This window comes from Carlito syrichta, unplaced genomic scaffold (assembly GCF_000164805.1).
Source record: "Carlito syrichta isolate Samal-C Ts95f unplaced genomic scaffold, Tarsius_syrichta-2.0.1 Scaffold315639, whole genome shotgun sequence".
Classification (NCBI taxonomy): domain Eukaryota; kingdom Metazoa; phylum Chordata; class Mammalia; order Primates; family Tarsiidae; genus Carlito; species Carlito syrichta.
In genome coordinates, this window is record NW_007259735.1 from 813,665 (window position 1) to 841,509 (window position 27,845).

The window sequence follows — 27,845 nt, forward strand, 5'->3', positions numbered from 1 at the left end:
TTGGCCCCGGGGAGGTCGGCTGTGGCGGGGGAGGAGGCGCGTCCCGGGCCATGTCCCCGCAGCGGCCTCCCCCGGCGCAGTTGTCCGGGCCCCCGGGGGTCCTCCTGGACAGCGGAAGCCCTGCTCCGTAGGCGCTCCATCTCCCAAGGGACGCGCGTGTCAACAGACCATGACAGCCGTTCGCGGGGGGCTGTGGGAGCGCGGGGGTGGCAGGAACCGACCCGAGCTGCCAGCGACCCGGGGAAGAGCCTCCCCCCAGCCAGTGACACTTGAGGGGGTTCCCTCTTCATTTTTGATTCAGCGCTTGCTCAAGTGTTCGCCGGATCCTGGGAGGTCGCCGCGCTGTGCGCAGGGCAGCCCCGGCCCTCCAGGCGGGCCGCTGGTCTCCCCGCGATCCAGCTCCTCTCGCGATAGCACTCCGGAGGAAAGGCCGGGAGCGCGGGGCGCACAGGAGGGGACCTGACCTACAGGGAAGGGGTGATGCTTGAGCTGAGCTCTGAGGAGTGGTTGAGAATGAGCTTGGTGGAGGGATGCTGGCGTCTCAGACCGGGGGAAGATTGTGGACAAGGGCCCCGAGGTGGGAAGCCGGTTTGGGGGGCGGAGCCCCGGCGCTGGGGGCGTGTGGTCTGGAGAGGGCAGAGAAAGACGAGGCCCTGCAGGCCAGGCCACGGACTCTGGCGAGCCAGTCGTAAGCATTTGAGCGATGTGATGAGCAGTGTGTTTCGGGAAGCTCCCCTGGCTGTTGAGTGAGGGTCAGGCCCCGCTGAGTCCCTGAAGACAAGGTCGGAGAGGAAGCGGCCGAAATGCCTAAAGTGAGAAACCCAGGGAAGCACCTCTACGTGGAACTTGTGGCTGGCACTGACATTTAGCACAGAGGGATCTGGATAAAAGGCTTGAATGGAGCCCATGCAGGAGGCAGTGGGACCTGGGCCAGACTTTAAGTGCTTTCTCCTGGTGTGGCCACCAAATGATCCCTTCCTCTCTCCAGCTTTCTTTCCCAGAGTGTCATAAAGTGAGTGACACCTCTTCTCCCAAGGGTGGAAGAGGGCCCCTCCAGAAAGAGCTGCTGTCAGTCCAGTCCGGGTCCTGCTGGAGCCTGTCCCAGGCTCCCCGGTACTTCTCATCCAGGCATCCCTAGCCTTTGACTTGATTCTCTTTTGTAGCCTTGTCATACTCTGCTCTTCTTTACATATCCCTCACCTTCCTGGGCTGCTGCACCTGTACTCCTGCTGCTGTTTTTACTTCCCTTTCTACTTCTCTGAGCTCACCACAGGGCCTTAGGGCCAGAGCACTGCACTCATCTGGCCACCTGCCTAGTGTGCCTCTTTTAAGTAGTAACACTCAGCCTTTTCTAGAAGAATGTATTCATGTCCTGTGTCTCTGCTGGACCAAGAGTTCTGTGAGAGGATAATTGTGTCTTACTCCTTCCATAGCCCCTGTAGGCCTGGCACAAGTGGGTATTGGTGTTTGATGAACAAAGGAATGAATGAGCTCCCTGATAGCATCTGCTCACCATGCAAGGGCAGCTGTGAATAGTCAGGAGTTGCTGCACCCATCTGTGTCATAACAGTTCACTAAGCATTTAAAAATCCCTCATTTCACTCATTGATCCTTAAGGCAACCTAGAGTGGTAACTTTTCTTGCCCCTTTTACAAATGGAGTATTCAGGAAAGTTAAGTGACTTGCCTAAGACTACAAAGCCAGTAGGTGGCTGAGCCAGGATAACATTTTGACTTCCTTTCTTCATAGCCTGGGAGACTGAGATTGGCAAAAGCTGGCTGTTTGTTCTCTCTGATCTTCCCCTCCACCCCTTGCCACATGGGAGTAGCATACATGTTGTGGTTTTCATCTCATCTTAAAGAATGAATCCTGGGGTTGGATAGTACCTATAGTTTGGCTCTCCAGTGACTTTTGCAGCTACCAAAGAGTTCAATTTACATCTTTAGAAGTTTTGCCTCAGGAAACATCAGGGCCTAGGAAGGCTTCCCATGTTTGCCAAGCTCACCCAGTGTTGGGTGAGGGCAGTCTCTTAGGCTAGTTTTCTCCCCTGTGAAACATCAGAGAAGCCTTGTTGTTACTCATGGCTGGTTTTGTGGGGCTTGTGTGGTGACCATTGAGTCCCCACTGTGGGGACTGTTTTGCAGGAAGGGAAACGGAGTTCCTCTAGATGGCCTGATATGAAGGAGTCACGTCTCCCGCCTCTCCGAGCTGCCCTGTGGCCACCTTGTTCTCCCAGTTGAAATGTCGGGAATGGAAGCCAATGTGGTAAGGGGTGTTCCTAGGGCAGGGGGGTGGTAGGGAAGGTTGAGCACTGCATCTGAAGTACTACATGAGGTTCGGAGAGTCTCCAGAGGTCTGGAATTAGAACAAAGCCACCCCCCACCCCACCCTGGAAGAACAAGCTGTGATCTTGGGGCACTTCAGGAGCCAGTGTAGTTTGATTCTGCCTTTCCGTACAGAGGGAGGGGAGGAAAGCCTGGACAAGCTCTATACATAGTTTCTTCCTCACCCCTTCACTGGCCCTCCCAACACTGTCTTAGCAGCAGCGGATGTCCACTTGGGTGGCTGGCCAATGTGAAGGCTGCCAACTGGAGAACCTACACTCACTCATAATTGAGACTTGACGTACACCCAGAGTGCCCTATCCCTAGGACTGGGGAATTCAGTCTCCTTGCTAGAGAGGAGAGGACAGGGACAGTAGTTGGTCTCACTGTCTCTGAGGTTGTGGCTGTCCCTGTCTCTCTTTGTTCTAGACCATTCCAATCTGGCAAAACAAGCCTCATGGGGCTGCTCGAAGCGTAGTAAGAAGAATCGGGACCAACCTACCCCTGAAGCCGTGTCCCCGGGCATCCTTTGAGGTGAGTATGCTAGAAGGGCAAGGAAAGTAGAGGCTCAGAGAGAGAGAGGACAGTACTGCTTCTGTGCCTGAGAGCCCTTGACATTGCCAAGGCAGGTGGTTTCCTGGTCACTTTTTCGTTTTGTCAAGAAATGTTTTTTAGGTGCTTATAATGGATCCTGGTCCCTTTGCCTTTCTGACTGCACACAAACCTGTGACTACAACAATCAGACTTTCAGTTTGCTTGTAAGTTAATAATCATGCATTGTTGCCTCTGTGACTCCAATTTCATCAGGCTCCAGCCATCCAGTTTATCAGAGCAAGCCAAAGGCCCTTACTGAACTAAATCTCCAGACTAGTTCTGTCTGTGCTATGGTATTTGGCTGCAACCTGGCAGCTCTCCATGTGGGATACTGAGTGTTGTGACTGGTTAAGCTCTGCTTTTCTTCACCAGCCCTAAGAGTTAGTCACTTAGCTACTATTTTCATTTATTTTTTAAATTTTTTTTTAGAGAGTCTCACTGTGTTGCCCACGCTGGTCTCAAACTCCTGGCTCAAGCAGTCCTCCTGCCAGAGCCTCCCAAGTAGTTAGAATTACAGGCACGGGCCACTATGCCTGGCTCCACAGTTATCAGTGTTTCTCTGAGGCCATAATTCCTCAGCCTCATCCTTCTGGCCAACCTGGGTACTCCTTTACTGAGCTACTTGTCTTACCTCTGTTTCTAAGGATCCTTTAGCACCCACTGCAGCAGAGATTCCTCCCTGGCCCAGGTCTCGGAGACCCCCTTCTGTGGTGGCTAAGTAGCATTTATTAGTCCTAGCTACTTCCCTCTAGGAACTAATGGTTAAGCACCAGCTCCAGGCTAAATGGTTAAAGTGTGTGCATTTGGGGAACTGCAACACAAAATACATACTTCTGCTGTCTATAGAGAAGACAGATATGTGCATGAAAGGGCGTGGGCCCAGGTAGAAACAGAAATAAAGAAACTGAATTTGTCTATAAGATGCTAAACTGCAAAGTCTGTGTAGGAACGGATCTGGAGTTCAATGAGTCAGGGTTGATATTAGAGTTGGGAATGTAGTTGGAGGTATGTGCATTTGGGGGCTGGGAAAAGCTGCCCCATGATCCAGCATTGCTTAAAGGGCTTGGGCAGGATGTAGTCCTAGCTGCCTCAGAAACGTCAGGAAAAAGAATGTGACTGACTCCATGGAGGTTGCCCCCCACTTGCCTACAGGCTCTCCAGTCCTTTGGCTAGAGGCTGGGTAGAGACAATTGAGCACAAGCTCCCACAGAGCAGTAATATGTGTGAGTAGTATTAGTAATACTAGCTAACATTTACAGAGCACATACTGTGTGTCAGGCACTGTGGTAAGTACTTTATATGTGTTAACTCATTTAATTGCTAAGAGCAAAGGAACACGGACAGCTAATCTAGGAAAGCAAAAGGAGGTTTCCCTTAAATGGTCCATTACAGTGATAGCTCCTGGCTTACTGGAAGTGATCTTGAAATCACTTAACTCCTTTAAGTTGCAGGTTCCCCATCTAAATGCGGGAGCTGGCTAGGCATGGTGGCTGACACCTGCAATCCCAACACTTTGGGAGGCTAAGGCAAGAAGATGGCTTGAGCCCAGGAGTTCGAGACTAGCTTGTACAACATGGCAAGACCTTGTCTCTATTTTGAAAAGCAAATGTGGACGTTAACCTCTGATATATCTGCCACACAATCTGTAGCAGGAAGAGTTGACTTTAACTCTTGTGTAGGTGTGTATATGTTAATTATTTCTACATTACCTTAAATATTATTTGAGGAACGATACTGATTTTTATCTTATTTTGAGTGGGTCACTCTGTCACACAGGCTGGAGGGCAGAGGCATGATCATGGTTCATTGCATTCTCAACTTACTGGGCTCAGGTGATCCTTCTGCCTTAGCTTCCTGAGTAGCTGGGACTACAAGCACTTGCTACCATGCCTGGCTCATTTATTTTTTAAATTTAACCATATAAAAATACTAAATTATAAAAGAAGAAAATAAATTACCTATAATCACATAGTCATGACACAGTAACTATTAATGTCTCAATGTAGTTCCTTTTTTTTTCTTCTTGAGTCACCCAGGCTGGAGTGTAGTGACAAGATCGTGGTTCACCTCAGCCTCAACCTCCTGGGCTCAAGCGATCCTTCTGCCTTAGCCTCCTGAATAGCTGGAACTATAGGCACACTCTATCGTGACTGGCTTATTTTTTTACGTTTTGTAGAGACAAGGTCTCAGTATGTTGCCTAGGCTGGTCTTGAACTCCTAGACTCAAGCAATCCTTTTGCCTCGGCCTTCTAAAATGCAGATCACTGCACCAGGCCTATTCTTTTTCTTTTTTTTGAGTTGGAGTCTCGCTCTGTCGCCCAGACTGGAGTGCAGTGGCCGCTCCTGGCCACCGCAGCCTCGACCTGCTGGGCTCCGGCGATCCTTCCGCCTCAGCCTTCCAAGTAGCTGGAACTACAGGCGCGCGCTACCACACCCGGCTGATTTTTAAATTTATTGTAGAGATGAGGTCTCGCCAAGTTGCCTACGTGGGTCTCGAACCCGTGGGCTCAGGCAATCCACTCACCTCAGCCTCCCAAAGGCGTGGGATTACAGGCTGAGCCACCGAGCCCGGCTTTCTTTTTCTTTCTTTTTTTGAGTTGGAGTCTCACTCTGTCGCCCAGACTGGAGTGCAGTGGCCGCTCCCAGCCACCGCAGCCTCGACCTGCTGGGCTCCGGCGATCCTTCCGCCTCAGCCTTCCAAGTAGCTGGAACTACGGGTGCACACTACCACACCTGGCTAATTTTTGACTTATTGTAGAGATGAGGTCTCGCTAAGTTGCCCAGGCGAGTCTTGAACCCACGGGCTCAGGCAATCCACTCTCCTCAGCCTCCCAAAGGTGCGGGATTACAGGCTGAGCCACCGATCTCGGCTTTCTTTCTTTTTTTTTTTTTTTGAGTCAGAGTCTCACTCTGTTTCCCGGGCTAGAGTGTAGTGGCATGCTCAGTCACTGCAGCCTTGACCTGCTGGCTCAGGTGATCCTGCCTCAGCCTTCCAGGTAGCTGGGACTACAGGCGTGTTCCACCATGCCTGGCTAATTTTTTTATTTATTGTAGAGACAAGGTCTCACCATATTGCCTAGGCTGGTCTTGAACTCCTGGGCTCAAGCAATCCTCTTGCCTTAGCCTCAAAGTGCTGGGATTACAAGTGTGAGCACCATGCCCAGCCTCCTTTCTTTTTCTAGATGTATGTTTTTTACTTTATTGTAATCAGTCAACATGTGATTGAATCCTCCTTTTTTCACTTAACATAGTTTCTCAACATCTCTGTTCCTTGGTTGTTGTTCATTTGGGTTGAGGGGTTATTTTAAGAAATCCTATTATGGTTCCTTCTGCATAATCATTACGTTTTATTTAAATTAAATATACTCAAATTATCAGGTAAAAACATTGCTGTAACAATGTAGGTCCCAATTAGCTATAAAGGTGATATAAATAGCTTATCAGGAAAAATTTCCTGATGCTAACAGGTTATTGATGACCTTGCACCTGTATTTTCACCAGAGGGCATGATGGTTTTAGAGAGTAGCCATCTCTATTAAAAGGTGACTCAAGTCAGTCCCACTGAAGACGCTGAACTATTTGTAATCCCACAGAATCATGTATCTGGCCTCTTATTCAATCTGGTTGCAGCCCTTCTGCCCCTTCTAGGAAGCATTCCTGACACTATTGCTGGATCAGGTGCCCCTCTTATGTACTGTGAAGTTTCTAATTGGCTTGTCATGGTGTCAGTAAATGTTGATAAATTTTGCTTCCCCATAGACCCTGCCCAACATCTCTGACCTGTGTTTGAGAGATGTGCCCCCAGTCCCTACCCTGGCTGACATCGCCTGGATCGCTGCAGATGAAGAGGAGACGTATGCCCGGGTCAGGTAGCTGAGGCAGTGGCTAGGCTGCTAGGGAATGGGAAGCTTCTTCCCAGAAGAGGTAGCAGGCAGCAAAGAGGGTGCTTGTGAGAGACTGAGGTCAATAGGAACGAGAACTGTAGGCCGGGAGGGAAGCAGAACCTGACTGTGCTACTCTTGTCTGAGTGGGGGAAGGAATTTTAGAAGGGGTACAGAGGCCAGCGGTCTTTGACTGACATACTTGTCTTTCTCTGATCCAGGAGTGATACACGCCCTCTGAGGCACACTTGGAAACCCAGCCCTCTGATTGTCATGCAGCGCAATGCCTCAGTGCCCAACCTACGTGGGTCTGAGGAGAGGCTTCTGGCCCTGAAGAAGCCAGCCCTGCCAGCCCTAAGCCGCACCACTGAGCTGCAGGATGAGCTGAGCCACCTGCGTAGCCAGATTGCCAAGATAGTGGCAGGTGATGCAGGTAGGAGCCCCTGAGCCAGGGCCAGGGTATAGCAGGCTGTCTTCTCCCCTGGCTTTTAGGCAGAATAGGGATAAGGAAAATGGTGGTTCTTGGTTCAGGGTACTTAGGCTTAGGGGTTGTCCTGAAGCCTGGCTAGCCTATAGTACCTCTTAGATGGTTTCTGCCACCATTTGGAACTGAATAGTTTAGTTAGGAACAAAATCTCCTCCCTTAGCCACAAAAACCAACACCCTCTTCCAAGTGTCTTTAAGATTCTATCTTCTATAAGCCCACAGTGGCTTTCCTTTTCAGTATGAGAAGTACCCCTTTCCTTATCGTTTCTACCAGAGATCACCTTTCCATCCCTCCAGCTTTCTGGAAATGGATGGGCATCTGCCTTGATCAGAGACTGGACATCCAACAGGCAGATCACTCCCAAGATGCTCAGGGTTTATCCTCATATTCCTTCCATTGTTTTCACTCTGCGTTGACTCAGAGTTATAGCTCCCCAACTTACTAGTTGGTAGAACACATGAAAATCATGGTGTTCTTTGAAATCTTCATGTAATCACCTCACATGGAGTTCTGTGGAAGAATTACACTGAAATTTCCCATTTATAGTCCTGGATACTTTTTTGTCATCTAAGAGACAAGCAGAAGTAGTTTTATGAAAAATTGAAAAGTGTTCTTTAGCAATGTAGAAAATGAATTCTCCACTGAAATCTGGGAAACTTGGGAGGACTGTCACCATTTTAGTTTTGCTCAGAATATATCTTTTAGTTAACATATAGCAAGATTCAAAGGAGCAAAGTCAAAAGCAGTAGCCCGATTAGAAAAAAGGACAAATTCATACCTTGTCTCAGTCACTGTTGCTTTGACTTAAGACAGGGCTGTCACTCCATAGCCTACTGTGGAATGGGAGCTTTTTAGAACTAAGGCGGCTGGGTACGGTGGCTCAAGCCTGTAATCCCAGTACTTTGGGAGGCTGAGGTGAGGGGACTGCCTTAGCCCACGGGTTCAAGAACAGCCTGGCAGCTTGACGAGAGCTCAACTCTACAATAAATCAAAAAATTAGCCAGGCATGGTAGCGTGGACCTGTAGTTCCAGCAACATGGAAACCTGAGGCGAAAGGATCGCCTGAGCCCAGCCAGTTGACGCTGGGTGGCTGTGAGCAGGCACTCCAGCCTGGGTGACAGATTGAAACTCTAACTCAAATAAAAGAACCAAGGCCTTTATGGGCTGGGTTTTCCTGCCCTCCTAGAAACATTGGAAGAGCCCAGTGCTACATCTTCCTGAGCCCCTGAGTGAGAAGTATAAGTGGAAAGACCCTATACTGGCTACAGATACCACTGTGGCTCTCCCAGAATGTCATGGTGTCAGCCCAGGAAATGTTCAGTAGGCAGTGCTGTGGGTAGATATTGCTGCTGTGTTCTAGCCTCAATGTCCATCCATGCCTGTTGTTTTCTCTTTCAGCCTCGGCTTCATTAACGCCAGATTTCTTATCTCCAGGAAGTTCAAATGTCTCTTCTCCCTTACCTTGTTTTGGATCCTCATTCCACTCTACAACTTCCTTTGTCATTAGTGACATCACCGAAGAGACAGAGGTAGAGGTCCCTGAGCTTCCATCAGTCCCCCTGCTTTGTTCTGCCAGCCCTGAATGTTGCAAACCAGAACACAAAGCTACCTGCAGCTCGTCTGAAGAGGATGACTGCATCTCTCTGTCCAAGGCCAGCAGCTTTGCAGACATGATGGGTATCCTGAAGGACTTTCACCGGATGAAACAGAGCCAAGATCTGTAAGTATTTATGAGGAACTCTGGTGATCTGTTTACTCTTTGAGTTGCCTGTGGCCAGTGATCTAGTACAACATACTTAGATAGTAAGTTCTTAGTAGTAGCCATATGTTACTTCTGTTCACATGCTTTCTGACTACTTGCTTGCTAGTGTCTGGGTCCCCAGTTTGAGGAAAGAGCAACACTACATGTGTTGGGTTAGATCACCCCAACCAAATGTTAGATTAATAGAGATTTTACCAGAAGCCTCATATAATCCAACTACTGTCCTCGGGTAGCTTTACTGCTTCAGTTCTCATATTGCTAGTGACAGTGTTCCCATGTACTACCCTTCAATGTTGGGGCTTGTATGACATATGCTTTGGTATATCAGATTGGTAGAAAGGAGAATTGGTGAAAGGAAAATTTCATAAAGTTGGGGATTTCTGCTCTAGAATACAGTGGTCCATTATGCAAACCAACCCTGTAAATTCAAGGATTTGAGAACAAGGCTTTTTGAGATTCATAGTTCCTAAACCTAGCTGCCCATTAGAATTGCTCAGATTGTTAAAAACACATGTTAAACTTACTAAAGCAGAATCCCTAAGGAGCAGAGCTCTAGGTTTTTCTGGAGTATGAGGGAATTAGGGGAATACCTACCTTGAAAAACTCAGCTGGCAGAGAAGTGTCAGGGACTTACCCAGTTGCACAGTGTTTCTCCAAGTGTGGTTTGAACAGCTGCACGGGACTCACCAGAGGTGCTTGTTCAAATGCAGGTTCTTAGGCATTTAAGCTTGAGATCCAGACCTTGATGGCAAGTGCCCAAGTTGTACGGCTGTATTTGTTAATACAAATTTTAAAAAAACCAAAAAACTATTCTGGGGACTGGGAAGTGAGCCCTGTCTCCTGAACTGATAAAGTTCCTGTGAAAGGGAAAGTTACCCCGTGCAAGGTTCCCTTTGTGTCTCCTGGGACCCATTTCTCTCTGAAAACTAGACCAGATTAAGGGATTCCCTCATTGCTTCCTGGCATTTGACCTGTTTAGGGAAGCCACTCTTACCTTCTTTTCTCTGGCTCTTGCCAGGATGGTCATATGGATCTGTGGCTCTTTGGTGACTCGCAGTTCTTTGGTCTCCCATATCCCCCATATCAATTGTTATAATACTGCTTTTGGTCTTCCCTGAACTTTTTTCTTCTGATCACTGTTTTATAGATTGGCTCTCAAACTTTTTCTTACTCGCCTCTTGGGACAAATTAGATCCAAGACTCATATTGCCAACCCCCTCCTCTCATTTGTATCCTCCAACCAGAAGGAGCTGGGTTGATGACTAAGAGTGGAAAAGTATTCCAGTCAGCAAAGGTTCAGAAATGTGACCAACCAAAATCATTTACTTGCTTTTGCTTCAAGATTTAATAGTCAGTCTTGGCCCCTATATCTAGCCCAATGACCAGTGAAACACTTTCATGAGCATGTATGTATATAAGTTCACTAGCATGCAAGCAACTATTTTCCATGTATCTGGGATCCTCTCATATGGTGTATCCAGATAATTTGAGGCTACTTCAATCTGGAGTTGGTTTTGTTTCCATGAGGCTCTTACAATGTGAATGATTTACTATAATTCTGGATCTCTTATAAAAAATCTCTTGGTTCCCTTGAGGGGGAGAGATGGAGCTCTAAGAAATCCTCAGCACATGTTTCCCCCAGATCTATTAAGAGTCAGAATAGAAGCCGGGCTCAGTGGCTCAGCCTGTAATCCCGCACATTTGGGAGGCTGAGATGAGTGGATTGCCTGAGCCCGCGGGTTCGAGACCTGCCTGGGCAGCAAGACCTCATCTCTACAATAAATGAAAAAAATCAGCCGGGCATAGTAGCGCATGCCTGTAATTCCGGCTACTCGGAAGGCTGAGGCAGAAGGATCGCCGGAGCCCAGCAGGTGAGGCTACGGTGGCCGGGAACAGCCACTGCACTCCAGTCTGGGCAACAGAGTGAGACTCCAACTCAAAAAAAAAAAAAAAAAAAAAAGAGTCAGAATAGCCAAGAATCATCAGTCACTTCTTCTGCTGACCTACTTAGGGAAATGCTATTAAGAAAACATGGGGGCCAGGCTTGGTGGCTCAGCCTGTAATCCCATGCTTTGGGAGACCGAGGTTGAGTGGATTGCTTGAGCCCGTGGGTTCGAGACCTACCTGGGCAACTTGACGAGACCTCATCTCTACAATAAGTCAAAAAATTAGCCAGGCGCCTGTAGTTCCAGCTACTTGGAAGGCTGAGGTGGAAGGATCACCGGAGCCCAGCAGGTCGCGGCTGCGGTGGCCGGGAGCGTGCCACTGCATTCCAGTCTGGGCAACAGAGTGAGACTCCAACTCAAAAAAAAAAAAAAGGAAACATGGGGCCAGAAGGTAGGAGCAGAAGCTTAGCCACTGGAAGCCAACTCTCATAGATTGATAGTCCTTTACTTTGCCCACACCTTATAGCCACTTCAGGAAATAGTAAAGCGTTCTAGCCAAGAGATGAGATCTGGTACTGGCTAGTTTGGTTTTGAATTCTGGATTCGCCGTTTACTTGCTGACTAGAGACTTTGGCAACTTTATAAACTTTCTGTGCTTCATTTTCCTCATCTTTAAAAAGAAGCTGTAATATCACCTACCTCATAAGATTGTTGAGAGGCTTCAATGAGATAATATATGCAAAGACACAGAATACTGCCCAGGACAGAGTAAGTACTCAGTAAATATAAGCTATTATTGTATCTCCAGGAACCGGAGTTTACTGAAGGAGGAAGACCCTGCTGTGCTTATCTCTGAGGTCCTAAGGAGGAAGTTTGCGCTGAAAGAAGAAGATATCAGTAGAAAAGGAAACTGACAACACTCAGCTCTGCAAACTCAGTCTCATGTTCCAGGAATACCTTCAATAGCTGCCTTCCTCACTACAGGTGTTTCTGCCTCTCAATGACAAATCTGCAAGTCTTGCTGACAAGCTAGAGCTTGAACTAAAAGAAGAATGGATTATATGTTTCATAGACTTGAAACCCTAGCAGAAGCTAACACCTGTGATTTGAGCTGAGACATTTGTTATAGGTAATTGTATAGAATGGAGTACCTCAGTTTAAAGGGTAAGATAGAAGTTTCTGGTTTTTCTTTGCCCTGTGTGAAAACAGGTCTTAAATGAATGACTTACTTCACTGCATTAGACCCCATAATTGGTCTCACCAGACACTTTGTGCTCAGCTGTCACTTACTCTCAGCAGCTTCCTTGCAGCAGGGCCGAGGGGAAGGGACTATAAATGTTTGTGTACATGTTCACAGGGCAGGGAAAAATCTTATGCTGCTCCATCATAAACCTATACCAGTGCCCAGCAATCACCCCCTCCCCACTTCCCTGTCTAGATGTAGAGGCCAGGCCCCTGAACCAGCCGATACTTGAGCTGCTGCTGGGAGGCCTGGGCTGTTGGGTTTTTTTTAAAACCATATTTTATAATACTGAACAACCAAATCTACCCTCCAAGGCCCTGGGGCCTCATCAGTTCCACTGATTAAAAACTTTCTCTTCCATGGACTTTAGTTCAAGTCCAGTAGGAAAGAGAAATGGGGAGGGGGAAAGAGCTTACTATCTTTCTTCCAGGCCTTTTGATTGCTTCTTTGGGTTGGGCCAAGGTTTGTATCTACCACACCATGCATGACTCAGATGCCCTCAGGTCCCTTTCTCTATGGTATATATACTGTGTGTGTTTGGGTTGAAGCACTACCTGACATTAAAGGAAGGATTTGGAGAGAGAATGCATTTTCTGTGTCCATCTCTTGAGTTGCGATTACCTAGTACCCCTCAGGGGTATAGGATTCCTGTTAAATTTCTGGACATTTTTAAAACAGGCTTCTGGTTTCCCCTTTCATTATAAGGTCCTGCCCTTATAAGCGAAAATGTCCCTAGGGGGTTTCTTCCCCCTTTCTGTAGAGATCCTCCACTTTTTTTTTTTTTAAAGACAAGGTCTCACTCTGTCATCCATCTAGAGTGCAGTGGCACAATCATAGTATACTGCAACCTCAGAGTCCTGGAGTCAAGCAATCCTCTCAAGTAGCTAAGACTACAGGTATACAAGATCATGCCCAGCTAAACTTGTAATGTTTTTGTAGAGGCAGTCATGCTATGTTGCCCAGGGTGTTCTCAAACTCCTGGACTCAAGCAGTCCTCCTGTTTTGGCCTCCCAAAGTGCTGGGACTGCAGGCATGAGCTACCACACCCAGGCCCCTATACTCTTAAAAGGAGTTCCTCCAGGAAAATGACCTGAGAGATGAAATAGAAAGTAGAATTTAAATTTTTTTAAAAAAAGGCAGTTTCATCTTATTTCTTACAAGTTTGCCACCCAGTCTAAGTCATTTAGTTACCACACAACAAAGGATAATGCCTTGGGTAAAAAACAGGTCAAACTAGACTCCAGATTGGACCCAGGGTGATGACAGCACCTACTGAAATGTTGCTTTTTCAAAAATAAAATTGGTAATGTTTTAATTACCACCAGAGCCACTTTGTAAACATTTACTTGGATTCATATTTTTAAAACGGGGATTCTTTCTCCCACCTTGTGGGAAAAGAGTAACATAGTCACATCTAGTTTGTTCAGGATTTTTTATGCGGATATTTAAACAAAGAGCATATAACTTTAAAATGCTGTACAGTTACCACAAAAATAAAATAATAAAACTGTCACCATTCTACCTATCTCTGTATCCCCTACTCCTGTACAACTGGTTTGTGGGGAGATTTGCCTAATCACTCAAAAAAGTGCCAGGAATAATTTCCCCAAGCTTAGATTGAGTGAGTAAGATTACAGCCAGAGATTAAAGGAACACACATCCATGAGAAACAAGATCCCAACAATCAAACAAATTGCTTAGGATGTTGAATACTTTCTTTTTCAAAAGTAATACTGAAGCAACCTTCTAGCACACCTGGAAGTGTATGACTAGAGAAGATTTGGGCTCACTGATGAAAACTAAAAGCAAAAGGAAAAATGTTACCAGAAATTTATTTTTTGAGTCAGAGTCTCGCTCTGTTGCCCAAGCTGGAGTACAGTGGCACAATCATGGCTACCGCAGCCTTGGCCTGCTGGGCTTAAGTGCTACTTATGTCTCAGTCTTCCAAGTACCTGGGACTACAGGCATGAGCCACCATGCCCAGCTAATGTTTTTTATTTATTGTACAGATGAGGTCACACCATGTTGCCCAGGCAGGTCTTGAACTCCAGCTTCTCATCTAGGCCTCCCAAAGTGCTGAGATTATAGGAGTGAGCCACCACACGTGGCCCAGAATTTTAAAATAAAGAGAAGGAAGAAAATAGCTTAATGAAGTTAATCCAGCAATCATTTCTCAGGGTAATATCACATGAATGTTATTAAAAAAACAAGAGTTACAGGTATTTGTTACTGTACCCTATCTGGGTTCACACTGGATAGTGGGTTAAAGTGTAGGGGGCATACCTCATCAACAAGAGTACCTACATAATGAACATTTGTATGCCTAACCCTGAATTGTACCCCACATCTTTAAAATTAAAAATTTTAAAAATAAAAATAAGAGCAGGATGGCTTCAGCAGTCTAGAATCCAGTTGGCCACAAATCTGCTTCTGCTGCTACCTAAACTTTCCACGAACCCTGTTATTTAGTACGCCTGGCACTAAATCCTAGGTATCCTTTTGATTTATTTGGAAAAAATACCCACAGTTAAGTTGGCCAATCATTTCAGTTCTACCATTTTTCTTGCAACTTTACCCATGAATGCAATGGTGCCAGAATATGAAGTAATTTATACTGTGGTCATGTTAACTAATTCACACTCTAGGGTGTAAGACTAGTCGCTGGGGTGAGGGGAAGTTCCCCCAAACTATATATATGTGTGCTGGGAACTCGAAGTCTTTGGCTAGAGGAAGAACAAGAACATGACCTTACCAACTTATATTTGAGAGGAGTAAATAATGCTGGGATATATGGGATTGGAACACTGGAGCTGAAAACAGAAGCACCGGGGAGATGATGGTGATGGCTAGAGGGAATAAGAGTTCATTCATCCAAAACATATTGGTTGAGCTCTTACTATTTACTAAGTACTGTATGAAGAACTGCAGATACAAAGCAAAATTCAACACATTTCCCCTAATGGTCTTTAAAATGGGGGAAAAGAAAAAAAAAAGCAAGGTCCCAGGCAGGCATCTGAAAGAGCAGAGGTGGCTCTGCAGGCTGAATAAAAGACTCTGGTGTATCCCACCCTGCCTCCTCAGGGATCATCATAGATTCATTCAGGGAATTCACCAATCACCTTCCTGAGGGAAAGCCATGATGCCCTCACACTGCCTCAGGCACTGCCTGCTTTACTGACACAGAGAAAATGCTCGATAATGACAACAGCTTCATCCCATGCCTCCTTCCCACCTAAACAAACTCACTATACCCTCACCCCCAACTAAAATATTTTCCTACATCTCTGCCCTTTCAAGGTTTGTCAGAAACAAACCCTCATCAGAAAAGTTAGAATTAGTGCCTGATAACTTGATTACCTTCAGAGTCCTGGGTAAAGAGCAAATCAGTCTGAAGACTTTGAGTCAGCTTATCCTGGCACTGAGCCCAAGGGCTATTAGGAAATGGCCCTAAGCCCTGATTCCAGCCATTGGTTACATCTTGGAAAGGAGCTCTAGTGTTGTGGGCAATAACCTGCTGGCCCTGAGAATCTTCAGTGAAAAGCTGACTCCAGGAGTCCTTGTCATTCTTTTCACTGTCCCAGGAAAACACAGAAGCAGGACAATGGCTTTGTTTCACTGATTCTGTGTTTTCTCCACTCCGGGATGCCCCACAAGTTTGAAGGAGGACAGGGGCCTGCCTGTTTTCTTTGGCAGACATCTTCCTCTCCAATTTAGTCTTGTCCAAAGGCTGACAGCATTTGTCCCCAGGTGATTTGCTGTATCTGTCCATGCCCTGATAGTTCTTCTTGGATCCATGAAGCCATTCTCTTTTCCTGGCAGAAACCCTCCTTTCCTCTTGGTCCAGCAAACAAGAACTTTCCAAGTCCTGGGTGAAGGAAAAAGCTAGAGAGGTATTACTCTCTCCCACACAGTCTTGGTTATCAGGCTGGGGCAAAGACAGCACAGTAAAAAGTGGGGTTTCCATTCTGTGGTGGTCAGAAGTCTGGAGGAATTGAGGGGAAAGTCCATCTTCCTGGATGTCTGCCGGGGTTGAAGTGGCTAAAGGGGGAGCTATGCAACCACCCCTCAAGCCTTGGATTAAATGGTCTAGCTGGGTTGCATCTTTCTTGGACTCTTTGTTGATCTGACTTTCTGTATGAGATGAAACACGCTTCTGGTCACCACCATTTGTCTTTCCTAGTAAAAGATGAAAAAATATTGTTCTGCAGGAAAATTGCCATGACCAGGTTTAGTTGGCTTTTTCTGAAATTAATATAAGTTTCTATTACTACCTAGTGCATGGGTCTTACTTAGATTCTTTTTTTTTTTTTTTTTTGAGTTGGAGTCTCACTCTGTCACCCAGACTGGAGTGCAGTGGCCGCTCCTGGCTACCACAGCCTCGACCTGCTGGGCTCCGGCGATCCTTCCACCTCAGCCTTCCGAGTAGCTGGAACTACAGGCGCACGCTACCACGCCCAGCTAATTTTTTATTTTATTGTAGAGATGAGGTCTCACCAAGTTGCCCAGGCAGGTCACGAACCCGTGAACTCAGGCAATCCACTCACCTCAGCCTCCCAAAGTGCTGGGATTACAGGCTGAGCCACCGAGCCTGGCTCTTACTTAGATTCTTATAACTTTGTAGCTGATCTTTCTTCTTTCAATCTTGCTATTCCCTCCTGATTCCTCTTTCTAAAACACAGATCGTATATTCAAATATATGGATGCTTCCCATGACCTACCTAATGAAGTAAAACATGGCACAATCAAACCAAAGCCTATTTTACCAGCAGAGTTTTCATTTGTGGGGTATGGTTAACATAGGCACATCAGTTTTGCTTTTTTTATTTAATGCAGTTTCTACTAAATAGTGATCCTGGCCAAATATATTCTCCTGGATGCTATCCTTAAAGAAACTTGCTCAACATATCTGTTTTGTAAGGTCTCAAAGATCACATTAACCATCCAACTCCAAGAAACTTGGTGACAGTGTGAATAACGTAGGTTCCCTGCTCCCCAGGCATTTCATTGGAAAGGGAGAGATGAAGACACAATTAGGATGCTAAGTCAATCAATAAGAAGGACAGCAGTAAAACAACTACTAGTGTCCAGCCTATTTTATCAGGCATGGAGTGGATCCTGTTCTGCTTTAAAATAAGGATGAATGGCATGGATTTCTAACTCTTCCCAAATTATACTGAGATACAACGACAAACAAAGCAGAATAATGGATTTCCTCTTTCCTTCTCCAGAGGAATTGTACGGCAAGAACTATTTTGTGAGAATTCTCAACTTATGCCTAAGAATCCAATACAGACTACAAAATATGCCAGAATTTGTAAGTAGAAAAAGTGTTTTTGAAAAAAACCCACCCTTGTTACATAAAGCAAAAGAGTGTTTTAAGTTTTTATTTGGAGGAGTGAGGGTGTATTTTGAAGGCTTATGCAAAGCAATCCTGAGAATCACACCAAGAGTTAGAGTACTCCTCCCAACACCTTTCAGGAACCCTGCTCTGGAAGGCCTAGCCTCCTTTAAGGCAGCTGCTCCCTCACAGAACAGGGATGTGCAAGCAAAGAACTACCAAAGGATATGACATAAGCCAACTTTATGCCAACTTTTCTAAGAAAAAGCATCCTTGAAACCTTTGTCTAATCTGAGAAGCTTTGTACAGAAATATCAATTATCAATTAACCTGACACAAATTACTCATTGTGGCCAACCCAAGATATTTATATTAACTACTAATGGAAGGTCAGCTTTCCTGTGGATCCCCAACTCCTTAGTATGCTTTTCCTCACTGCTCTGTCAGTGAATATAAATACTTAATATTAAGCTCAGCAAAACAACCAGAAAAGTATGTTTGTAAAAGCACAAATATATTGCTTAAAAAAAAAGCAATGATTCCTTATGTTTTATAACCTCTTCTAATAGATCAGCTAAGTTTAACACAATGCATTGGTTTCACCATTTTTCATAAATGTTCCACTATGGAAAAATGAACACACTCCTTTTTTGCTCCCTGGATAATGAAGTATTCCCCAATGGGTCACCATACCTGGCTGTAAGGTGAAGAAGGAAGCAATGCTTCTTTGCTGAGCACCTGTAGGTGGAGTTCTTCTTTGTGTGAAAGAAACATTAGCCTTTCTTTCTCCAGGAAAGAGGGTTAGCATTTTGGTGCCTGGATTGATTAAATGTTTCTGAGAAGGGGAAGAAAAACAATAACAGAGTCTATTAATATGAAAAGGGCTGCCAGACAGGAAAGATTCAGTATACACCAGTGACCCTCTTGGACTGGACCCTTTGGTCTCCACTTATAGCTTATTCAAGGTAGTTCGTGCTGGACACCACCTTCCATTTCCAGCCATCTTGATGGTGTTTGTTTTCTCAAGAATCATGTATTCCAACTACAGCCCAATCTTTCTGCTTCCCCAAGGAAATCAGGCTGACTAAACAAACAGGATTTGTTAAAGGGATCCCAGAGGTGAAGTCCTTTCCATTATATTTAAGGATAATTAATGAGTCTACGTTGATACATTTTCAATAGTTTTTAAGTAGTCACATAGTGGCTAAGAGCAGGGCTTCCGAATCAACTCCAATTCTACCACTGTCACTTAGTTGTGTGGCCTTCTGCAAATTGCTTAATCTCTCTCATTCTCATGTGTGAAGTGGGGACAATAATAGTACCTATCTCTTACAGCAGTTATGAAAATTTAGTAAACTTATTAATATAAAAGGCTTACACAGTTCCTGGCATACAAAAAGCATCCATAACAGTTGGCTATTATCAAGAGCAGGGGTCCTCAAACTACAGCCCGCGGGCCACACGTGGCCCGCCGAGGACATTTATCCGGCCCACTGGGTGTTTTTGCCACCGCTGCCTGTCCTGCCTAGCAGCCGACTGGTCCGGGCCGCAGTGCGCATTGTGGAATGTGCGTCGGACTCTCCGACTCCCCTCCTTCTCTGTCTCTCGACTCCTCCTCTCAGTCTTACGACTAGCAGTGACAAATATGGAACAAGACATTGACCATCTCATTAGCCAAAAGCAGGCCCATAGTTCCTGTTGAAATACTGGTAAGTTTGTTGATTTAACTTTACTTGTTCTTCATTTTAAATATTGTATTTGTTCCCGTTTGTTTTTTCACTTCAAAATAAGATATGTGCGGTGTGCATAGGAATTTGTTCATAGTTTTTTTTTTTAACTATAGTCCGCCCCTCCAACGGTCTGAGGGACAGTGAACTGGCCCCCTGTTTTAAAAGTTTGAGGACTCCTGATCAAGAGGAACAGCAATGAAACAGTACCAATCTCATCACAACTTTCATCTCAGGCCCTTTTATACTTTAGAGTATAAAACAGAAAACTGGAACTGGAAAACAGGCAATAAAGGTTTGGGAAGTGAATTCTGTCAACTAACTATAAACATAACCTCATCCTTATTTAGTGTGATGTGTTTTTACTTCCATTTGCTTGTTATGGAATGCCTGAGAAGTAGAATAGGATTATATTCAAATCAATTTGGCTGTGACTGCCTAAAGAAGGAATGAGATTTGCCAGTATTCATGCAGCAAGTTGGACGTAGGCCTGAAACCCACATTATTATTAATTTTTTTTCATTGTAGAGATGAAGTCTTGCCAAGTGGCCCAGGCAGGTCTCGAACCTCTGGGTTCAGGCAATCCTCTTGCCTCCACCTCTCAAAGTGCTGTGATTACAGGTCCATGAGCCTCCACGGCCCGCCTCCAAATTATTAATTGTAGCTCAAAGCTGACTTCATTTCATTTTTACATTTGGAAACCAAGTTGTACTTTAAGCAGTTAAAAGAAGAAAAAAGCACCAGGCTTAGTGGCTCAGCATGTAATCCTAGTACTTTGTGAGGCTGAGGCAAGCAGAATGCCTGAGCCCGAGGGCTTGAGATCAGCCCAGACAACTTGGCGAGACCTCTTCTCTACAATAAATCAAAAAATTAGCTGGGAGTGGTAGCATGCATCTGTAGTTCCGGCTACCTGGAAGGCTGAGGAGGAAGGATCACCAGAGCCCAGTGGGTCGATGCTGGGGTGGCTGTGAGCATGCCACTGCACTCCAGCCTGGGCGACAGAGTGAGACTCCAACTCAGAAAAAAAAAATAGAAGAAATAAGTCCTGGATGTAAAATTCATACTTCGACTTGTTGTAGTACTGATACAGAACTTTCTCTTCCACCATGCATAACTAGAAAACTGGATCAAAGATACATGAAAAGGTTGATTTTAAACAGTCAGACAATAGTACAGAACTGTGATGCCTGAGAAAAGGGAAACAAATGAGGTGAGCCCTGTGATCACTCTAGCTTTCTGCCCAGAACTACTTTCCAGATCACAATGTATACCCAAACACAGCAGTGCAGTCTTGATTAATTGAGTTGACTGAGATTGGAATTTGGGGACGCTAAGGTGGCTGGAATTTGCAGTGCAAAGAAAGACTTCCAAAAGGGACACCTCTGCACAGAGATCCCATCAGTCTACTAATAAATACGAAGCCACACATGTGTTAGGTGAAACCTCACAAGACCAGGCAAACAAAATGCACAATGGCTTTGCAAGTTGACCAACTCCCAGAACTCACACAACGTTGGAGACATCTGGCTTCCCAACAGCCAGATCGAGAGATTACCTTGAATACCACGGGCACTCAGTAGAGCTCTAAGAAGAATCATCCTTTAGTTGCAGAGCTAAACTAACCTTACAGCAAAAACTTACAAACCTGCCTTAACAAAGCTTAAAAGCAAGCTTTGAAAGTATCAAGCTGACTAGCAAGTAACTACCTCCCAAAACAAATTTCAGTATTCTTTTTTTTTTTTTGAGTTGGAGTCTCACTCTGTCGCCCAGACTGGCGTGCAGTGGCCACTTCTGGCCACCGCAGCCTCGAACTTCTAACTGCTGGGCTCTGGCGATCCTTCCGCCTCAGCCTTCCGAGTAGCCGGAACTACAGGCACGCGCTACCAGCCCAGCTGATTTTTTTTTTTAAATTTATTGTAGAGATGAGGTCTCGCTGCCCAGGCAGGTCTCGAACCCATGAACTCAAGCAATCCACTCACCTCAGCCTCCCAAAGGCGGGATTATAGGCTGAGCCACAGAGCCCGGCTTCAGTATTCTTAAAGACAACAATATCCAGACACTTAACAATATAGTACTCATGATGTCTAGCATGCAATTAAAACATTACTAGATATGTGAAGAAGTAGGAAAATATCTATAATTGAGGTGGGGAGAATCTGTTAATAGACCTAGAAATGTCATGGATAAGAGAATTAGCAGATAAGGTCATTGCTAACTTGAATAGCTACTATAAATATGCTTAAAGATGTAGAGGAAGCCGGGCTCTGTGGGTCAGCCTGTAATCCCGCGCCTTTAGGAGGCTGAGGTGAGTGGATTGCCTGAGCCCGCGGGTTCGAGACCCACCTGGGCAGTGAGACCTCATCTGTACAATAAATCAAAAAATCATCCGGGCGCAGTAGCGCATGCCTGTAGTTCCGGCTACTTGGAAGGCTGAGGCGGAAGGATTGCCGGAGCCCAGCAGGTCGAGGCTGCGGTGGCCGAGAGCAGCCACTGCACTCCAGTCTGGGCGACAGAGTGAGATTCCAACGAAAAAAAAAAAAGAAAAGAAAGAAAAAAAAAGATGTAGAGGAAAACATAAACATAATGAGAGAAAGATAAAAAATTAACTGGATGAGTTTAACAGATTAGAGAGTATAGAAAAAAATAACAGTAAACCTGAAAACACAGCAACATCAATTACACAAAATGATGCAGAAAAGGAATAAACGAACTGAAAAGGAATAAACAAACTCTTAATAATCTGTGAGATATAAAACATATTAATACATATAATTACAGTCTCAAAAAGCAAGGTGGACAGGGACAGAAAATATATTTGAAGACATAACAGCCAAAACATTTTCCAAATTTGATAAAAACTACAAACAACTCTAACATATTTTTTCAAAGATAACCAATACAAGATCTCCCATTTCACATGTTCTTATGTGACCATGACACTCTTCCCACCAAGTGATGAAGTCCATATTATTTCACCTTAAACTTGGAAAGAACTTTGTAACTACCTTGACCAATAAAGTATGACAGAAGTAACAAACACTATATGATTTCCAAAACTAGATCATCAGAAAACAGTAAGACCTCAACTAGCAGAATATCTGAGAGTAAAGCTTTTTACCAGGTTAATGAATTACCAAATTTACCAAGTTACCAAGTTAGTAGGAGCTAAGGGATGTTCCTTCCTTAGGTCAGAGTGATGTCAGAAGTGATATTGTCCCAGTTACAGCTGTCTTAGAAAACCATGGCTTCAAGGATCTATGTTTAAATTGGCGGGTTGTTAAGACTGAGTGAGACTCAGATACAAAGTCCCTACCTCAAAACAAAGGAAAATAAAAGCAGCTTCTATGTGTGCTTTATACAGTACAGGTATACTTCATTCTACTGTGCTTTGCTTTACTATGCTTTGCAGATATTGTTTTTTTACGAATTGAAGGTTTGTGGCAACCCTGCATTGAGCAAATATACCTACACCATTTTTCCAGTAGCTTGTGTTGTCTGTCACATTTTGGTAATTCTTGCAATATTTTAAACTTTTTCAATATTATTATAATATCTGTAATATCTGGTCTTTGATGTTACTATTGTAATTGTTTTAGGGTGCCATGAACTACATCCATATATGATGGCAAACTTAATTGATAAATGTTATATGTGTTTTGACTGCTCCACTGACTGGCCATTCCCTTGACTGTCTCCCTTTGCCTTGAGGCTCCCTATACCTGGAAACACAATAATATCTACGGGTTCAAGATCAGCTCGGGCAACTTGGCAAGACCTCATCTCTACAATAGATCAAAAAACTAGCTAGGCATGGTGGCGCATGCCTGTAGTTCCAGTTACTTGGAAGGCTGAGGCAGAAAGATCACCTGCGCCCAGCAGGTCGAGGCTGTGGTGACCATGAGCAGTGTGCCACTGCACTCCAACCTGGGTGACAGAGTGAGACTCTGACTCAAAAAACCAAAAAAGCAAAAAAACTTCATTGCTGTCTTAATTTAAGAAATTGCTGGCCGGGCGCAGTGGCTCAAGCCTGTAATCCCAACACTCTGGGAGGCAGATGCAAGAGGATTGTCTGAGCCCAGGGGTTTGAGACCAGTCTAGGCAACTTGGCAAGACCTCACCTCTACAATAAATTTAAAAAATTAGCCGGTATGGTGACATGCACCTGTAGTTCTGGCTACTTGGAAGGCTGAGGTGGAAGATCACCTGAGCCTAGCACATTGAGGCTGCAGTAACTGTGACTGTGCCACTGTGCTCCAGCCTGGGCAACAGAGTAAGAGTCTTGACTCAAAAAAAAAAAGAAAGAAAGAAAGAAAGAAAAAGAAAACTTCATTGCTGTCTTATTTTAAGAAATTGCCAGCCGGGCACAGTGGCTCAAGCCTGTAATCCCAGCATTTTAGGAGGCCGAGACAAAAGGACTGCCTGAGCCCACGGGTTCGAGACCAGCCCAGGCAACGTGGTGAGACTTCATCTCTATGATAAATAAAAAATTAACTGGGCATGTAATATATGCCTGTAGTCCCCGCTACTTGGAAGGCTGAGGTGGAAGGACTGCCAGAGCCTAGCAGGTCAATGCTGGGGTGGCTGTGAGTATGCCACTACCCTACAGCCTGGGCGGCAGAATGAGACTCCAATTCTAAAAAAAAAAAAAAGAAAAGAAATTGCCATAGCCATCGTGACCTTCAGCAACCTGATCAGTCAGCAGCTATCACATTGAGACAAGATCCTCCTCCAGCAAAAAAAATTATAACTTACTAAGGGTTCAGATGATCATTAGCATTTTTTAGCAAAAAAATTATATTTTGGCCAAGCATGGTGGCTCACACCTGTAATCCCAGCACTTTCGAAGGCCAAAGCAAGAAGACTGCTTAAAGCCAGGAGTTTGAGACCAGCCTGGGCAACGTAGCAAGACCTCGTCCCTACAAAAATAAATAAATAAAATGTGTTTAATTAGCCAGGTATGACAGTATGCACCTGTAGTCTTAGCTACTTAGGAGGCTGAGGCAGGAGGATTGCTTGAGCCCAATGTCTAAGGCTGCAATGAGCTATGATAATACCACTGCACTCCAGCCTGGACAACAGAGCAAGACCATGTCTCTAAAAATTATTTTTTAATGGAGGTATGTGCATTGTTTTTTAAAAACATATGCTATTGCACATTTAATAGACTATAGTGCAGCATGAACACAACTTTTATATGCATGGGGAAACAAAAAAAATGGCATGACTAACTTTATTGCAACATTCACTTCATTTTTATTCACTGAACCTGCAGCAGCTCCAAGGTATGCTTGTATAAGAAAGCCTGACTAATAGGCCTAGGTTTCTTACAGGACCAAACCCCTTGCTAAGCCATAGACTAGGTATTAACAATTCTTATCCTATAAGAATGCCCCAAGAGATCCTAACTTCAAGAAACACATTCCCTCCAAATATCTAGTCCCTTGGTATATCACATTCATGGTCCCATCAAGTTTTGCCATCACAAGGATCCCTGGGGATGTGTTCTTACAGAGTGAGTAATTTTTGTGTGTATGGCAGGAGTAGGAAGGGGTGGGGGGGTGGGCAGGGCCTGAAACTCACTCCAAAAGTGTGACCCTTTCTTATGCTCCACAACTCCACTGTCAAAACAGATTTGGGATCATATGTGTAAGCCCCTTCACTATTAGAAAATGTTCTCAAGGTTCCACAGCATTTAAGTTCAGTTTCGCTTTCATTTTATCTTTATCTCTTCTCATAATTTATCAACAAGGTTGTCTTAAAGCTTTGTTTCAAACCAATATAATTCCTTTTTTTATGATTCATTGTGGTCTTCAAGTCTAGTATATAATTTGACCCAATTTCCTTTTTTCATAAGTCACTCTGGTCTTGAATTTATATATGAAGTCTCATTTTCCACACACATTGACACAGCTTGAAAACATGGAAGTATTCTTTCTTTTGGCCATGCTTCCTCTTCTTTTATGCTTCCCAGAGCCATACTCATTCTCTTCTCACTTTGAGAGTCACTGACAGCATCATTGCCAAGGTCTCGTTTCCTTTTTAGTCTCTCACAGCATTAATTTGATGACATTTAGGTGAAAATCTTTCCAGTTAGTATTGTAATGCCTCATCACGGCTGAGGCATGAGGATGAAAGGATGATGCTACCTAATAAGCATGCCCTAAGAGAGGTTTGTTTAAGGAGTCTTAAGAAAAATTGTCAAGATTCTTATCATTGAATATGCCAACAACATAAGTCAGCTCTGTTGAATGAGTAACAAAGTATTACTTCAAAACTCCAAACCGGCAGAGTTAAAAACACACTACCTTAGTTCAGAATCTCATAAACTTTTGCCTGGTCCTATCTATGCCAGCAGTCTCTAAGTTGGTCAGGCCTCCATTCACATATATTTCCATTGATCATATACATAACTTCTAGATTAAATTTTTTTTTTTTTAGTTGGAGTCTCACTCTGTTGCCCAGACTGGAGTGCAGTGGTATGCTCATGGCTACTGCAGCCTCAACCTGCTGGGCTCAGGTGGTCCTTCCGCTTCAGCCTTCCAAGTAGCTGGAACTACAGGCATGTGCCACCAAGCCCAGCTAATTTTTTAATTTATTGTAGAGATTAGATCTTGCCAAGTTGCCCAGGCTGGTCTCAAACCCTTGAGCTCAGGCAAATCTCTCCATCTTGGCCTTCCAAAGTGCTAGGATTATAGGCAAGAGCCACCGCATCCAGCTTAGATTAATCTTCTTAAAGTACAGCTGTGATCACATCATCTTGCTCAAAACTGTCAATAGTTTCTCTACTACCAGTAGCATAGAGTGGTGACTCAGACTGCATACATTGATGATCCCAGTCTACCTTTTTCTCTATGACAAAAAACCCTCCCTGCATCTTATAACATGATATTCAGCTACATACCAGTCCCTATTCATGGCCTCCATCTTCCTCATGTCTGTGTCTCACACAGAAGGGCCTTTATCACACCCAGCCCTGAAATGCTACATATTCTTTAGCTTACTCCCACGTATTCTTTTTTTTTGAGTTGGAGTCTCACTCTGTCACCCAGACTGGAGTGCAGCGGCCGCTTCGGGCCACCGCAGTCTCGCCTGCTGGGCTCCGGCGATCCTTCCGCCTCAGCCTTCCAAGTAGCTGGAACTACAGGCGCGCCCTACCAAGCCCGGCTTGTTTTTGATCTCTTGTAGAGATGAGGTCTCGCCAAGTTGCCCAGGCAGGTCTCGAACCCGCGGGCTCAGGCAATCCACTCACCTCGGCCTCGCAAAGCGCTGGGATTACAGGCTGAGCCACCGAGCCCAGCCTCTCCCACGTATTCTTGATCCCCACACCCATGTGTGGTCTCTTCCTCTTCTGAACTGACCATTTATCACTTGGTATCTCAAGATTTATCACCCTGCAAAATCCTGGGATCAACATTTGATTCACAAACTTTTTTTTCTATCCTCTATAGAACTTAATATAGTTTAAAACACACAAGTACTCAATTCAATAAATATTTTAGGAAGAAGGGTGACATGCACGAAGGACAGATTCCTGCTTTCATTTTATATATGTCTGCTTGTTAGATTTTCAGTACATCAACAAAGCTGCTGGAAAACACTAAGGCTTTTTTCTAGTACTGTGCTCAAAGCTAAGATGAGCTCCTGTCACTATAATTGCTATCACACATAAAGTCTAGAACACAGATGGGATGGGAAGGTACACCCACTGAGGTTTGTGAAAGTTTTCCTCCAGTAATCAAACAACAGAAAATTACTGCAAGAATCTTCTCTAGAACCATCTGGCACTGGTTTTTCATCTAGACCTAATGAAAGAAAACTCAACAAGGAGAAAAGAAAAAATAAATTTCTTCTATCACAACTCCTAAATTGGAGATCTGATATGACTACACCCACTAGCATTACTGAGTCTCATAAAAGGGTACTCCCTGCTAATGAGATTTTTTTCACTTAAAGGATGTCATCTATGTCAGGTCATTGTAGTATAGTGTTTTACTCACTTAGCATCCATTTTGTCCTTATAAGGACTATTTACTGATGATCTGTTTAAACTGTCCCTTATTTTAACTACCTCCATTATAGCAATGGCCACATGTGGCCCTCTCAATAACAGAGATGATAGTCCCATAAAAGACAAAACAGTACTGTGCTCACGTAGAAAGGAAAGAAAGTGCCTCAACTGAAATTCACTACAAAAAGGAAGAATCCCCACTATGGAACAAGTCCTGAAAAATTCCCTTGGAAAGTGTTCACTTTAATAGAAATACTGATGTATATGAGTACAATCAGCCTACACTATACCTATGCTCCCAATTTCCAAATACTATTTCAAGATATATTTTCTTAATTTTCATATATACTCTACCTACTGAGGTACCAATTTCTGACTCCAAAATGTAATCAGATCTGAAAACCCAAAGGGCCTCTAAAAGGGAAGAGACACTGACAGCTGCAGATAACTGGACTAAAGTCATAATTTAAAAAACATCAAGCCAGGCTCGGTGGCTCAGCCTGTAATCCCGTGCCTTTGGGAGGCTGAGGTGAGTGGATTGCCTGAGCCCACGAGTTCGAGACCCGCCTGGGCAGCGAGACTTCATCTCTACATA

At 44.6% G+C, this 27,845-nt stretch overlaps 2 protein-coding genes across 6 annotated transcripts in view; one reads left to right on the forward strand and one right to left on the reverse strand.

Moving 5' to 3' along the window:
• The window catches only part of MTFR1L (mitochondrial fission regulator 1 like), a 36,237-nt gene extending 8,562 nt beyond the window's left edge, over nucleotides 1–27,675 (forward strand). For 2 of the 5 annotated variants that reach the window (XM_021706484.1, XM_021706483.1), the window contains 6 exons: nucleotides 2,168–2,265; nucleotides 2,754–2,858; nucleotides 6,678–6,787; nucleotides 7,021–7,232; nucleotides 8,685–9,006; nucleotides 11,743–12,766. In XM_021706484.1, coding sequence (XP_021562159.1) covers nucleotides 2,242–2,265; nucleotides 2,754–2,858; nucleotides 6,678–6,787; nucleotides 7,021–7,232; nucleotides 8,685–9,006; nucleotides 11,743–11,848 — 879 coding nt within the window. In that variant the 5' untranslated portion in view covers nucleotides 2,168–2,241 and the 3' untranslated portion in view covers nucleotides 11,849–12,766. Of the gene's footprint in view, nucleotides 1–2,144; nucleotides 2,266–2,753; nucleotides 2,859–6,677; nucleotides 6,788–7,020; nucleotides 7,233–8,684; nucleotides 9,007–11,742; nucleotides 12,767–17,811; nucleotides 17,819–27,659 lie in introns of those variants that run through there. The other 3 variants (XM_021706485.1, XM_008073074.2, XM_008073075.1) reach the window with 3 other exon arrangements.
• AUNIP (aurora kinase A and ninein interacting protein) overlaps nucleotides 11,932–27,845 on the reverse strand; it is a 28,241-nt gene continuing 12,327 nt past the window's right edge. The window contains exons 2-4 of the mRNA XM_008073073.2: nucleotides 18,209–18,350; nucleotides 15,535–16,353; nucleotides 11,932–11,975 (exon numbers count right to left, since the gene is read on the reverse strand). Of these exons, the coding sequence (XP_008071264.1) occupies nucleotides 11,932–11,975; nucleotides 15,535–16,353; nucleotides 18,209–18,350 (1,005 nt within the window). The remainder of the gene's footprint in view (nucleotides 11,976–15,534; nucleotides 16,354–18,208; nucleotides 18,351–27,845) is intronic.